Below are 13958 nucleotides of genomic sequence, written 5' to 3' on the forward strand. Positions count from 1 at the left end.
GCTGAGTGCTGGTATGCCTACTCTGCTGCACATCACAGCACGCCTCTCTCTCTGAGCTCCTGGTTCCCAGTTATGTCCTAACGCAGGTAACCACAATGACTTAGGAATCCAAAGCCAAAGGTCTGGAGTGCACACGTACCCACGGGCACACGGGGAAAGGAGAGCTACAAAGGGCTTAAGGCTGACAGCCAGGTTTACATGCTAAGCAGGTGACTAAGCCGCTTGTGGCCCACAACAAATATTTTTGCAGCCCAGCCAATATAACAGTAAGTAAGAAACATTTTAATCAGAATTTTGTAACTTAATTTTTACAATATGCTGTTATACATAATGATCATCGTGTTGCATTCCTCTCCCTTACGCGCAGGCGCACCATTTCTCCCCACTGACACCAGCAGCGAGTATTTCAGCAGCCGATGGCCACGTCATTAGTCTCGGCCTCGCTTGCTTGGTGTGCGCAACAGGAAATGTTTCACTTTCGGAGAACAAGAAAAATAGGTTTATTTGTGCTAACAATGACTCGTTTATTTCAGCCCTTTGTATTCAGTATGTCTCTTGAAATAAACCTACCTTTCTAGGAAAATTGAAGCTTTTGGGGTTTTTTGTGGCCCACATACACTTAAACCTTGTTTATTTGGCCCATGTTAGCCTTTGAGTTTGACATGCTTGCTGTAGGCTATGTTGCAAGACTGGAATACATACAATAATGTTTTAAATGGCCCTTAAAAGAAATGTACAAAAAACCTTTCCCCAAACGTAGGCCTAACGCCACCATAATTCAGTTCATTCACCAGTGTCTAAGGTAGCCATACAAAACCAAGTAAAAAAGGGTAAAAAGAAAAATAAGTTAGTAATGAAACCTGAAGCAGTGCCTAGGCTAACCACTTTTTTCTACTCCATAGAAACGACTCAAAATTTCACAGCCATACCCTGGCTGGTTTGGCTCAGTGGTTAGAGCATCAGCCTGCAGACTGAAGGGTCCCGGGTTCGATTCCAGTCAAGGGCATTTGCCTGAGTTGCAGGCTCCATCCCCAGGAGAGGGTGTGCAGGAGGCAGCCAATCAATGATTCTCTCTCATCATTGATGTTTCTATCTCTCTCTCCCTCTCCCTTCCTCTCTGAAATCAATCAACATTATATATATATAATACCTGTAGTCTTTAAGGCATCACATACATGAAAAAGAAAAAACTCACAGCCGAGATGAAACAGCTGCATTTCACCGTGCTGTGGTGCCTTCCTCAGGTCGCACCTGGCAGAGGCATCGCACCAGCAACAGCATCACGTGTAGCTGGCAGTGTTCCTCCTCTCCCAGTGATTCATAAACTCACGTGTCGCACAACCCATGGCACTAGATCTGGTTTCAGTCCGTACAATGTGGAGTTTTCAAACCCTTGCAGTGCCATCTCTGACTCTGCTCCTCCCTCAGTGGGCACTCGAGCGCATCCGTGCTTGTCTGCATGGACCCTACACAGGAAGTGCTGGAGATCTGAGGAGACGGAACCCTTTCCCCAGCCTCAGCCAGTTTACTCTCAACAAGCAAATGAAGAGAAAATCCTGACAAACCGTGAAGAAAGTAATGACACAGTCAAAGGGCTGAAGAAACACTGTACATGTGGAACTGGTGGGGGACGGTTCATTTCAGAAATCAGACAACTGCTAGACAGAGATGGCAAGACATGGCCCTTCACTTGATAATAAAATAAAAAGTTTATAACAAAAAGGGTATAAGCACATCGAAAATTTGGAGAAAGATCAAGTTTGTCATCCTAAGGGCATTTCATGTTAATAAAGAAAAGTCAAATTCCAAACAAACAGAAAGTGTCAGGGCCCGGTTAGCAGTGGTGTCTGAAACGGAACAGAAAGGGACAGAAAAGGGCAGTGCAGCGCCCAATCCACAGACTCTGAGCACGTTGGAAGACAGGAGTCAGATCTTTCTAAATCCATACTCATCGATGAGAACAAACTATGTAAAAACTAGACCCCGTGACAGAACATGAAATTGCAGAAGAAGGGAACTGTGAAGAGGCAAAACTCAGAGAGAAGACAGGAGAACTGGTTGGGAACAAAAGGCAGGCACTCGTGCCACCCGAAGGCCACGGGGTCGCAGTTCACGGAGTGCATCCCAGCAGAGGCACAGCCAGCACTCGGAGCCCTTCCCCAGGACTGTGATGACCTCACTATGAGGAGAAAAACAGGATTTTACAGCTTGTTTATTTGTTTAGGTTTGTTTCCATTTTAGTGTTCGTTTCTTTTTTAGGTTTCTAAATCTGTGGCCTCCTCAACGAGCACAAATGAACACATCTGACCTGCAGAAGCTGGAACTGCACTGAAGTCATGTTTCGACATTTATACACTTGGCCACTTACAGTGCCAAACATTCAAGACTTAAATTTAAACGCCTCAGACAGTCAACGATATGGAAGAGCACGTCAAAAACAAAGTCTTCATAAGAACAGCTTTTATCACAAAGAATCACATCTACCTAGTTCCCTGCTTAGTTTATGGTCGTGCATGTGCACGTTTGCAAACCTCTTTTAAGCAGAGTTAGTCCTTCAGGAGCCCAAGGTTTTGATTGGCCAATAGGTGTCCAGCTGACTACCATGAGTTAGCTGGGCTTAAGGCAACTGTGGCATACAATCACCCATTACCCAATGGCTGTTTTAGAAAGGCAACTCTGTGAACTGTAAGTACAGTACTCCTATTGATCACAAGGCTGTTTGTTCAACAGTTACTAAGGATCTACCTTTCTCACCCTGGCCAGTTTGGCTCTGTGGATAGAGCGTCGGCTGCAGGCTGAAGGGACCCAGATCTGATTCTGGTCAAGGGCACATGCCCAGGTTGTGGGCTCCATCCCCAGAAGGTGCAGGAGGCAGCTAATCAATGGTTCTCTCTCATCACTTATGTTTCTATCTCTCCTCCTCCCTTCCCCTCTGAAATCAATAAAAATATTTTTTCTAAAAAAGAAAATAAGCATAAATAGTAAGGGCCTTGCTTTTTTTTTTTTTTTTTAATCCCCAGGTCTTGATAAGGTGCACAGTAAATAATTTTGAACAAATGAGTAGAGATAAGAGATGAAAGGTAGAGCCCTAACAGGTTTGGCTCAGTGGACAGAGGGTCAGCCTGCAGACTGAAGGGTCCCAGGTTCGATTCCGGTCAAGGGCATGTACCTTGGTTGCGGGCATATCCCCAATAGGAGGTGTGCAGGAGGCAGCTGATCAATGTTTCTATCTCTCTCCCTTCCTCTCTGTAAAAAAAATCAGTAAAATATATTTGGGGGGAAAAAAGAGAGAGATGACAGGTAGAGAGACTGCAAATGGAAAAAAATATGGAGTAGCCACAGAGGGCACAAGGAGTTATTGACACTTAACTGTAGTCTTCAGGCCAGTGCCAGTCGGCCAACTTTCGTTGCATATCCAGAAATACATAAATTGAGACTAAAGTTTAGAAACTTTTACAGCAATCTGATATTTACCAGTGATCAATATGCTTATACATTTTTAAGCTTTTTATTTTTAAATAATTACAGATTGACAGGAAGTTGCAGAAACAGTAGCTCTGTACTCTCATCTAGCCCCCTTCCAATGGTGACATCTTATATAGCCATACACAAATATTAAAACCACAAAATTGACATTGGTACATTATGTTAGCCAGACTAGATCTTATTCAGTTTACACCATTGTTTTTAACCTGCATTCATATTCATACCTGTGTATGTGTGTGTTCTATGCAATTTTAGTCCATACATATAGATTCACGTAACCACCACCATAATCAAGATACATGCCTGGGAACTGAGCTCACGGGCTGTACAAAACATGTTGGTAGGCTGGATTTTGCCAACTAGCCAGTTTGCCAACCCCTGTTCTAAATCGTGCCTTTTACAAAACCAAAATATATGCATTGATGGCCTCAAAGAAATTACTTTAATAAACCTAGGCTTAATCTATAACCTGAAATTTCACTGAAACAGAACAATGTCACTTACTTTCCTCAAACTTTCTCTTAATGAGGACAAAAAAATAAGAAAATTCACTAACAGGGAAATTTCAAAGTATGACCTAAGTTCTTTTTGGAAATATTCGCCAACCTTGTACCAGTATACCTTCTGCCTCTGTAGTACCGTAAAATGAGCACAGGTTTTAACAATTAACTGTGAATAATGCAAATTTCTGAATCAGAGAATCATTACGTTAGCGTCTTAATGTTGTACGACTTAGGCTAGAGAAGAATGGTCCCATTTTTCCAAACAATTCTTTAAGTAGAGAAATCATCCACACAAGTTACAAGGAAATTTCTCACTTCAAAGGAACCATAATTGCATAGCCTCTTGTGAATTCACAACTACCTGGATTCCCTAGCGTTAGCAGTGAGGAGCAATAGCTCTTGGGCATCTCATGCTCCCACAAACATGTTCATTATTGCTCATGGGAGCCCTGTCTGTCTGTCTGTCCAGAAACCATGACTTCAAGTCCTATGAGGACCGTGGACTGGGACTACCTCACCACCTGGACACAGCTTGCACCGAAGCAAGACAAAAGCAGCGCAAGCAGCAGCACAGTAGGGTGTGACCTGAGAAAGGCATAAAACAGACATCGCCCCTCTCCACAGAAGGCAAATTATCTACAGTAAACAGATAAACTTCGTTGAGGTAGAATTAAATATTTTGTTAGAAATTGGTGAAAATGTATTCCTGAAGTTTTCCCCAAGGTTAACTATAACAGGCATACTCTTTTTTTTTTTTTTTTTTTAATAATATATTTTTTATTTTTTACAGAGAGGAAGGGAGAGAGATAGTTAGAAACATCGATGAGAGAGAAACATCGATCAGCCGCCTCCTGCACATCCCCCACCGGGGATGTGCCCGCAACCCAGGTACATGCCCTTGACCGGAATCGAACCTGGGACCTTTCAGTCCGCAGGCCGACGCTCAATCCACTGAGCCAAACCGGTTTCGGCAACAGGCATACTCTTTAAGCTTAAGTTTACCAACTCTGTAACGTAAGCTGCATATTTTATGTCCATTATTATTTTATGTCCATTAAAAAGTAAAAACAAAACTTTATTGTCACAATTATGACAGCAGGTCAACAGCAGTTTATTAAGGAAGAATGTCAACATTGAAACAACCAGTGGTAGTTGAATATAAAACCAGCGTTTCCCCAACCACAGCACTGCTCGCACGCCCTGGAGAAACAAGGAGACCGCCCAGAAACAGTTGGTGCTCACCTTCCTTTGACTACTTTTCTTCGTTATTAGAGAAGCTCGGTGTCAGAGGATATAAAAGTCGGGGCACAAGTTGGAACCTGGCTGTGAGGGACGATTTGTCAGCGGGGCATGTGCTGGCTGCCAAACCTGACAGGTGTGTGTGTCGGTGACATACGCAGGCTGCCTGTGAATTCTTGTTTCCATCATGACTACGTTTTCCACATAAAAATGTTTTAAATGTGTTTGCAAGCAGCTGTATTTTTATAATTCTCCAACTTTTAAGATACTTCAGGTGGTTACTAATACAAAGCATAAAGAAGAGCTAACAGTGTATTAGAGCCTGTGTGACCACTTACCCATTCCTTCACAAGGTTTAGACTTGTTTGGTTCTGTTGCTAGGACCTAAGGGATTCTGTAGTCCCATTGACTAGAAAATCCAAAGACCACGATGAACACCTGATACAGTAGAGACGTATTCTTTTAAATGGAGGAATCCCAGTACCTAGCAGCTGGGTACAGAGTAGTGCATGCTTAATAAATGTTTCAGGTGACTTGAGTCTTCATAACGCTATTTCCACCGCAGAAGTAGGACATAAAATATGCAGCTTACGTTACAGAGTTGAGATAGATACTCTGGTCTAGTTGGTAAGTTAATGGAAGAGTTACATTTTTTAACCAGGCAATTTTAGAAAGCCTTTGTGTGTGCTCAAGGTCAGAATAAATGGATTTCAATATGAAGGGTCTTTGCAGCCCTGGCTGGGTGGGTCAGTTGGTTGGAACATTGTCTCACAGATGGAAAAGGCTGCAGGTTCAATCCCTAGGTACGGTGCATATGGGAGGCAACCAATCAACATTTCCCTCTTTCTCTCTCTCTCAAATTATCTTTAAAGGGTTTGTGCAGCCATCTACATAATTTATAAAAAATGTTAGCTCTACTTCACATTAACACAAAATTCATAAAAACTTTAAAACTGACACGCATCATCTGTCAACTAAAGTAGAGTATGTCATGAATAATTATTCACCAAAAAATAAATAACTATTCACCAAGAGGCTAAATATCAGACAAAAGACTCAAAATACAAGTCACTGAAGCAAACATTGGTGATGACTACACAACCCTCCCAGAGAGACCCTCACTACACGTGGCAGGAGTGAGTGGCGAGAACGGCTCGAGTCGGAAAGCAGAGCTGCTCCAGCCTCTTGCCAGCCCACAGCAAGCCCCCAGACCTCCTCCAGCCTGCAAGCAAATCACTCATACCAACCCACACACCCTCCCAAGGACATCTTCACTTGTGAGATGTTAGCATCTGACAGAAAAAGCATTCTAAAATAAAAGGCATATATCTAATTCGGACCAATTTTAAACCTCCATCTAATGGCCAATGTATATGTTCAGTTGGAAAAGACTAAAGTAATTGTTAGCTCGATTAAAAAAAAAAAAAAAGGCCCTAGCCAGGTCGGCTCAGTGGATAGAGCATCAGCCTGAGGACCGAAGGGTCCCAGGTTCAATTCTGGTCAAGGGCACGTACCTCGGTTGCAGGGTCGTTCCTCATGACACCTGCATGAGACAACCACTCGATTTGTTTCTCTCACATCAATATTTCTCTGCCTTTCCCTCTCTTCCACTCTCTCTAAAAATCAATGAAAAAATATCCTCACGTGAGGATTAAAAAATAATAATTAAATTTTTAAGAAGGGGAGGCTACCAAACTCAACATAAAGTACATTATACATGAATTCCAAAGCTAGGAGGTACAAATACAAACAACATTTTATCAGCATACAAAAACCAAAATCTACACAAGGTAATAATTGTCTCTCTTTGGAATCCATGGATGTAGACTGTCGAATATAAATCCAATTATTAAAAACAACAAACCTACTGAGTGTTCAGTCGGCCAACGTGTCGACCAATTTCAAACCATTTTCAAGAAACTGCACTTAAATGCCTTAAGTTTTCTCTTTAAAATAACCAAGCAACTGCCTGACCAGCGTGGCTCAGTGGTTGAGCGTTGACCTATGGAACTAGGATAGGAGGTCATGGTTTGATTCCCAGTCAGGGCATGTGCCTGGGTTGGGGCTCAACCCTCAGTGTGGGGCATGCAGAAGGCAGCCAATCAATGGTTCTCTCTCATCATTGTGTTTCTATCTCTATCTTTCTCCCTCTCCCTCCCTCTCTGAAATCAATAAAAATATATTAAAAATAAAATAACTAAGCAACTAATCAAAGTAGGGCAGGAATGAAAATTATTTAATCCATCAGCACCATGGCAAACATTAAGTATGGACAATAAAGTACACTTTTTTGAAAAAAGAAAATGGTATAGGAGTCAAACTCTAAATAAAATCGTCAAAACACTATCATAAATTACCAGACATACTCACCCCAGGGGGAAACAGATTTGAAAGGAGACACCTTCCACATAGCACAACATGTCATAAGGCCCTTTTAAACTGCTTAACATGATAACCAGACACCTTAAGAAAATAAAACAATGTAGTAAATCCATAGTACGGTATAGTACCTATTAAAAAACGATGAGCACATCTTATATGTAAATGCAAACATGACACGATCGGTAGAAGAAAGTGCTGTGTACAGCAGTAGCCCATTTACATGAAAACAAACATCAGTCCTGGTCTGAGCGTCGTCTCCTTATCCACACAGAGGAACCGTCTGGAGAGGTGGAGCAGGGAAGAGATGTTACGGATAATTTCTACCTTTTTTCTCTATAAACACCTGTACTTTCTTACCCTTTCGCAACAAGCATTTGTTGTTTTAGTGATTTAAAAAAAAAAACCATTTCGCCGTGGCCAGCTGTCCTCAGTGGCTAGAACATCGGCCTGCGGACTGAGGGATCCCAGGTTCAATTTCCAGTCCAGGGCTCCTATCTCCGTAGCAGGCTCACTCCCGGCCTCATCCGTGTGCAGGAGGCAACCAGCCAATGTGCCTCTCTCACACTGAAGTTTCTCTCTCTCTTCCTCTCTCCCTTCCACTTGCTCTAAAAATCAATGGGGGAAAAATATCCTTGGACGAGAATTAACAAAAAAAAAAAAAAAAAAGAAACCATTTTAAACACAGTGTCAGATATCGTTGTCTCTGAAATATCACATTTAAAGTTAGTACAAAAAGATCATAGCAAAGTAAGTACCTCCCAGAACTTGAATTTAAAGCTCTATATTCAGATATTAAAGAAAAAAAGACTAAGAAACATGACAATTAAGTGAACTATGTAATCCTAGACTAAAATTAAAAGACACTATTGAAAAAGAGAAAAAAAGACACTATTGGAACAATAAGCAAAATTTAAATATGAACTACATACTAGTATAAGGTAACCGAATGTTGTTAACTTCTATGAATTTGATTACTGTATATTAGTTATCTAGGAAAATGATTGCTCTTTGTTAATACTATGAAATATTCAGGGATGAAGAGTCATGTTTGCAATTTATACTCTCAAATAGTTTAGCCAAAAAGAAACAAACACGTACATGTCTTTTATATAGGAAAATAAAGCAAATGTAGTAAATTTTCAATTACTTGTTAATCTAGACAAAAAGTATATGGGAATTCATTATACTATTCTTGCAACTTTCCTGCAAGTTTGAAATTTTTTCAAAATAAAAGGTGTTTTTCTTCCCTAAAGAATGAATCTCAGAAAGAAAAAGAATTCTAAAGCTGATTTTCAGTGACTCTGGGTATAAATGGATCGGTTTCCATATAAATAATCTCTCAGGGTCTTAATAATTACCTAGTGCATTACAAAATAAGGTACTCAACAGTACTCTGAAAGAATTTTAAAAAATGACAAAGCTGGTCAACTTCTGATTCTGTAGCCCAGTCGAGTCATATTTTGCCATCCAGAATATGACTACTCTAGCTTCTCTGCAAAAACTGACAATGCTCATGGAACACTGAATATCAGGGTCAAGAAAAACTATTCTATCTGTTAAAGAGTAAATCATAATGAATTTCATTTCTTAAAGGGGGGAATAGATTAAATCTAGACACTATAGTAAAAGGTAGCAGAAAAGATTTGGGAATACCAACGTTCCACTAAGGAAATTAGGAAAGTATGATTGATAATCTGTATGTACAAAGTGTCTTAACCATTGGAACATTTCTTAGGAAAACACAACTGTATCAACAGTCGCTTCATACCCTGCTAAAGAAATAATGTATCAATAGGAGAATCGCCCGCCTGAAATCAGAAAAGGCCAGCGCAAAACAGAAAAGGACATGAATGCTGGAGGGATGGACTCCGTCCTAAGTACAGGCGAGTTCATGAGGCTGCCTCTACTTCACCAGAAAACCCTCCACGTAATACTTTGGCCTCCCATGTACCTCAGTAGCCCAAAAAGGGAACCCTGGCCTGTAGCGCCATCCCTCAATACTACAAAGATATTCCTCTCTTATAAAATAACAAACGATTTTATTCATGTACTGTATACAAAGCTACTAAATGTCTAGACCAGCGGTTCTCAACCTGGGTGGCCATGGTCCTACCAGGTCAAACGACCCTTACACAGGGGTCGCCTAAGACCATCCTGCACATCAGATATTTACATGACGATTCAGAACAGTAGCAACATTACAGTTATGAAGCAGCAACGAAAATAATTTTATGGTTGGGGTCACCACAACGTGAGGAACTAAATTAAATGGTCGCGTCCTTAGGAAGGTTGAAAACCACTGGTCTAAACCATATGTGGAATCTGGTGATTACGTGATGAGACTTTCTCCTAGTTAAGCTTTCTATGGCATCTCTATCCCCAACGTAGCCAAGGTGAATTATGAGAATTTTGAGAATTTATCCTCACAGCTTTATATCTTATTTAAAAATACTGAAATATTTTTCCACTTAATAAACTTTAGTTTTGCCAAATTCACCATGCTTTTCCAATGAGGGTGCCTTGTAAAGTACTGTTCTTTCTAGCTGCATCTTTCCATCCAATATCCATCCTAACTCTTAAATCCTCATAAAAACCTTCGCAGAAAATGCTATTATGATCCCCACTTTACAAATAAGGACACCAAGGCAGAGTCGTAACAAAACCTGTCCTGGTGAATAATGCCGTTAAGTAAACAAGGCAAGGTTCGAAATGAGCAGTTATTGGCTCCAGAGCCCAGAGGTTTAACTTTTTTGTGCCACAGGCCATTTTGGCAGCCTGGTGAAGCCTGTGGATGCCTTCTCAGGTTAATATTTTTAAAAATGTGTAAAATAAAATACATATAATTACAAGAGACCAGTTACATTGGGGACCAAAAAAACTCCCCAAATGTGTTATAATAGTATAGTAATATGCTTCTTAATCTAGTGGTGGATCTCATATCCACTGTAATTTTAATGTAATGATGAACATAAATCACATTTTGAGGTATCTACAATAAGCACCATCTATATATAAAAAAGGCTAATACGCTAAGTGTCCAACCGGTCACTATGACATGCACTGACCACCAGGGGACAGATGCTCAACACAGGACTTGCCGAGCCGCAGTGACTTGGCAGCGACGGTTCTCAGGTGACGAACCCCGAAACCAGAGAGGAGGGAGCCCGAATCCTTGAGGGGCCCGTGCGATTCCACCTTCAGCCGTGGGTTATGTTATTGCTGCGGCACTACTGGCCTGAATCTGGTTTACTGCACACTTGCGTTTGCGTTCCACACCCTGTACGACAGCAACTTTGCAGAGTGCCCTCTCCCACTCCGGGGCCTCTGGGGGGTGGGGGTGGGGGTTGTCAGAGAGCCGGTTTTGGCTGATCCCCGCAGGCCAGGCCTAGGGACCCCACCTGCTGGAGGGACCCTGCTCACTGCAGATGCGGGGGAGGGACTGCAGGAGGTTGGCTCCAGGGCTTGCCTGGCCCTTCTCCCCAGCCCAGCCCCGAGCAAGGGCCACCTTCTAATTAATTTTCTTTCAATGTTACTTGTATATTACAAAGAAATCTGTGATCTGTACTAGTAGACACACAGGTACTGTTAATAGTACTGTAGTGTGCTGTTTACATTAGTAATTAAAAGAAATGCCTAACTTCTAGTTAGGTGTTAGTGAAGAGGCAATTTCCCCCTAAGTTTATATTATTTTAAAAATATCCACATTAAGACCCCTAACACTGCACACTATAACAATCCTCTCAACACTGCAGTTTAAAAGGACTCAACCTGGGTCCTCTTCCCACACGGGACCCCTTGATGATCCCATCCAGTCTAGTGGTTTTGAATACCACCTAAGTGATGACTCTGCAAGTCACCTCTAGTCCAGACCTTCCCCGCACTCCAGACTTGGGCATCAACACGAGCGTCTAACAGGCACCTCAAACTCATCACGTCTAAAACTGAACGACTGGTCTATTCCCCAAACTTGCCTTCGTGCGTCATCCTCATCATGGATGACAGCAACTCAATCTTTCTAACTGCTCAGACCAAACACCTTGGAACCATCTTGGTTCCTCTCCCACATGCCACCTCTAACCTAGCAACAAATCATATTGGTTTAATCTTCAAAATATATCCAGAATTCAACCACGTCTCACCATCTCCTGTGACCACCCTGGCACCAGTCACCACCAGCATCTCCCTCCTCGTCACGAGCTTCCTACAAGCCTCCCTGCTTCTACTACCGCTGCCCGGGCACACTGAGAGCCTGCAGCTCACACCTGTGGAAGCTCAGGGAAGAGTCCTGGTAGCAGCTCCAGAGACCTGTGAAATGGGCACCCCCCCAACCCAACCCACTCCTCCTCTTCCTGTTCGTTCCATCCTGGCCACCCTGGCAGGACTCACCAAGGCTCCGCCTCGGTGCTGGGAGCTCCTTTCTTCCCTCTACTTGGAGCGCTTTCCCACCTGGTAGGACCATGGCCACCTCCCGCCCCTTAAGGCTCACCCGGTCACCTCATTTTAAACTACAACATCTTCCCCAGAAATTCTGGATCCCCCTTGCTGCATTTTTCAAAGCATTTACCTTTGAACATTCTGTATTATTCACTGTTTGCCATCCCTCACTAACAGGTGCCCACAGGGGCAAAAGTTTGTTGTGTACGCCCCACAGTACACCTGTGTTCTGTTCGAAGAAGAGCATCCCTATCACTGCAGAGGACTTGCCTGTCTCTAGAAGAGTCCCTGGGAGCCTGACCAGCCCTAAGGTGCAGTGTCCTCCACACCTGGGCCTGGGCCTGCCCAGCAGCAGCCCCGGAAAGCAGACCCGCAGGTGCTCACAGCGCTTTCACCTGACACAGAGCCCTGAGGCCCCAGGACAAGCCCCTGGCAGCTGCGCCTGATTCAAGAGCGAGCACAAGACAAATACAGAACATCAGGTGCCGACTGTTACTTAAACTGATTGGACGTGTTCCGCGCCTCAATGTCTTCATGTATCTAAGAACCATTTCAAACAAAAATCTAAAAGGAGCCTGCGGTCACTCCTCCCCCAGCCTGTCACCGCCTCTCCTGCCACCTCATCTCATCACGCTGGACGTGAACTCCTCACCCCGTTCTTCCTGACGACCCAGCCAGGAGCAATGCACGTGCCACACTGTGCGGAGGCTTTTCGCACGATGCGCATCCCATCCTCCACGCCTACGAGGTGCTGCCATCACACGCCGACTTCAAAGATGAGAAATCCAACTCAGGTGAAGTCACTTGTCCAAGGTTCACCCAGCGCTCAACCCCAGTCTGACTCCGGAGTCCTATTTCTTTACCCCTGCGCTATGCGCTCCTCCCTCCGTCTGACATACCACCTCACAGGGCTTACTGTCACCTCACTCCTCCAGGCTTCAGTTTCTGCATCTGTAAAACAGGGGGTGATGTTCAGGATGCCTATCGAGATCCCCTCCAGTTCTCGTAAGAGAAAACACCTTGTAATCCTTTATCCAGTCCAGGCAGGTCCGTACGCACACACATTTCAGAACTTACTTAGTCCGTTAGCAATCCAGAGCAGTGGGAACAGAAAAGCAGCGAAAAACTGTAAGACCTTGTGTAAAGCAACAAAAAGTCTCGATTCCTCTCCACTCACGTCTATCAAGATGCACTGGGGTCTATTTTTCCACAGGGTATGAAAAGTTGTTTTCATGATTAAACAACCTGGGAAGGAGCTGGACGCAGGCAGCATCGTCCCAGGCCTGCGCGCTATCCTGCCCCGCACAGGGAGCGGCGGGCGCTTTACTGGGTCACGACAATGTCTGTTCTTTTAGGTTTTCCAAGCCCCAAACCAAAAGCCAGTAACACGAGCTTTGTAATGCCACCCATGACTGCGGTGAATCAAAACAACCTCATTAGGATACTGTGAACCTACAAGCACAACCCGGCGAGGAGGGAAGCCACGTTGTCACCGCGGACTGCACATAAAGAGCCGGGTCCGCGGCAGCGGCCGGACAGCCCTTCCTCCTTTTGTGCGGAGCTGCCCACCAGCACCCCCAACAGAACCAACCCCTCGGTGTCGGCCTGGACACTAACGACTGCTAAGATGCAGGCAGCTCTGGACCAAGGGGAAGAGATCTGGGAAAGGGCTGCAAAGGAAAAAGGAAGGGAAAAGCCAGGGGAGAGCTAAGGTAAAAAGTGTCCAAAGAGGGACCTGTGGGTGCCCTTCTGGCCTAAAAGTAACAGTTTCGTGGGAAACCCCTTCGCGGGCCGGTCTAGCTTCCCGGCACCAGCGAGCAGCTGCAGAAGAACCGCTTTGCAAAACAATAGTCTCCGCGGGCAGCGAGTCCAGGCTGAGGGGGCGCCCCGAGGTGCACGGCGCCCGCGGGGGGG

General features: G+C 43.9%; 1 protein-coding gene across 1 annotated transcript in view; it reads right to left on the reverse strand.

Annotated features, from left to right (window-relative positions):
- The window catches only part of SETD2 (SET domain containing 2), a 78713-nt gene extending 71008 nt beyond the window's left edge, over positions 1-7705 (reverse strand). Inside the window, exon 1 of the mRNA XM_006770565.2 lies at positions 7599-7705. Within this exon, the coding sequence (XP_006770628.2) occupies positions 7599-7678 (80 nt within the window). The 5' untranslated portion in view covers positions 7679-7705. The remainder of the gene's footprint in view (positions 1-7598) is intronic.
- Between the last annotated feature and the right edge of the window lie 6253 nt (positions 7706-13958).

Source organism: Myotis davidii, unplaced genomic scaffold (assembly GCF_000327345.1).
Source record: "Myotis davidii unplaced genomic scaffold, ASM32734v1 scaffold663, whole genome shotgun sequence".
Lineage (NCBI taxonomy): Eukaryota > Metazoa > Chordata > Mammalia > Chiroptera > Vespertilionidae > Myotis > Myotis davidii.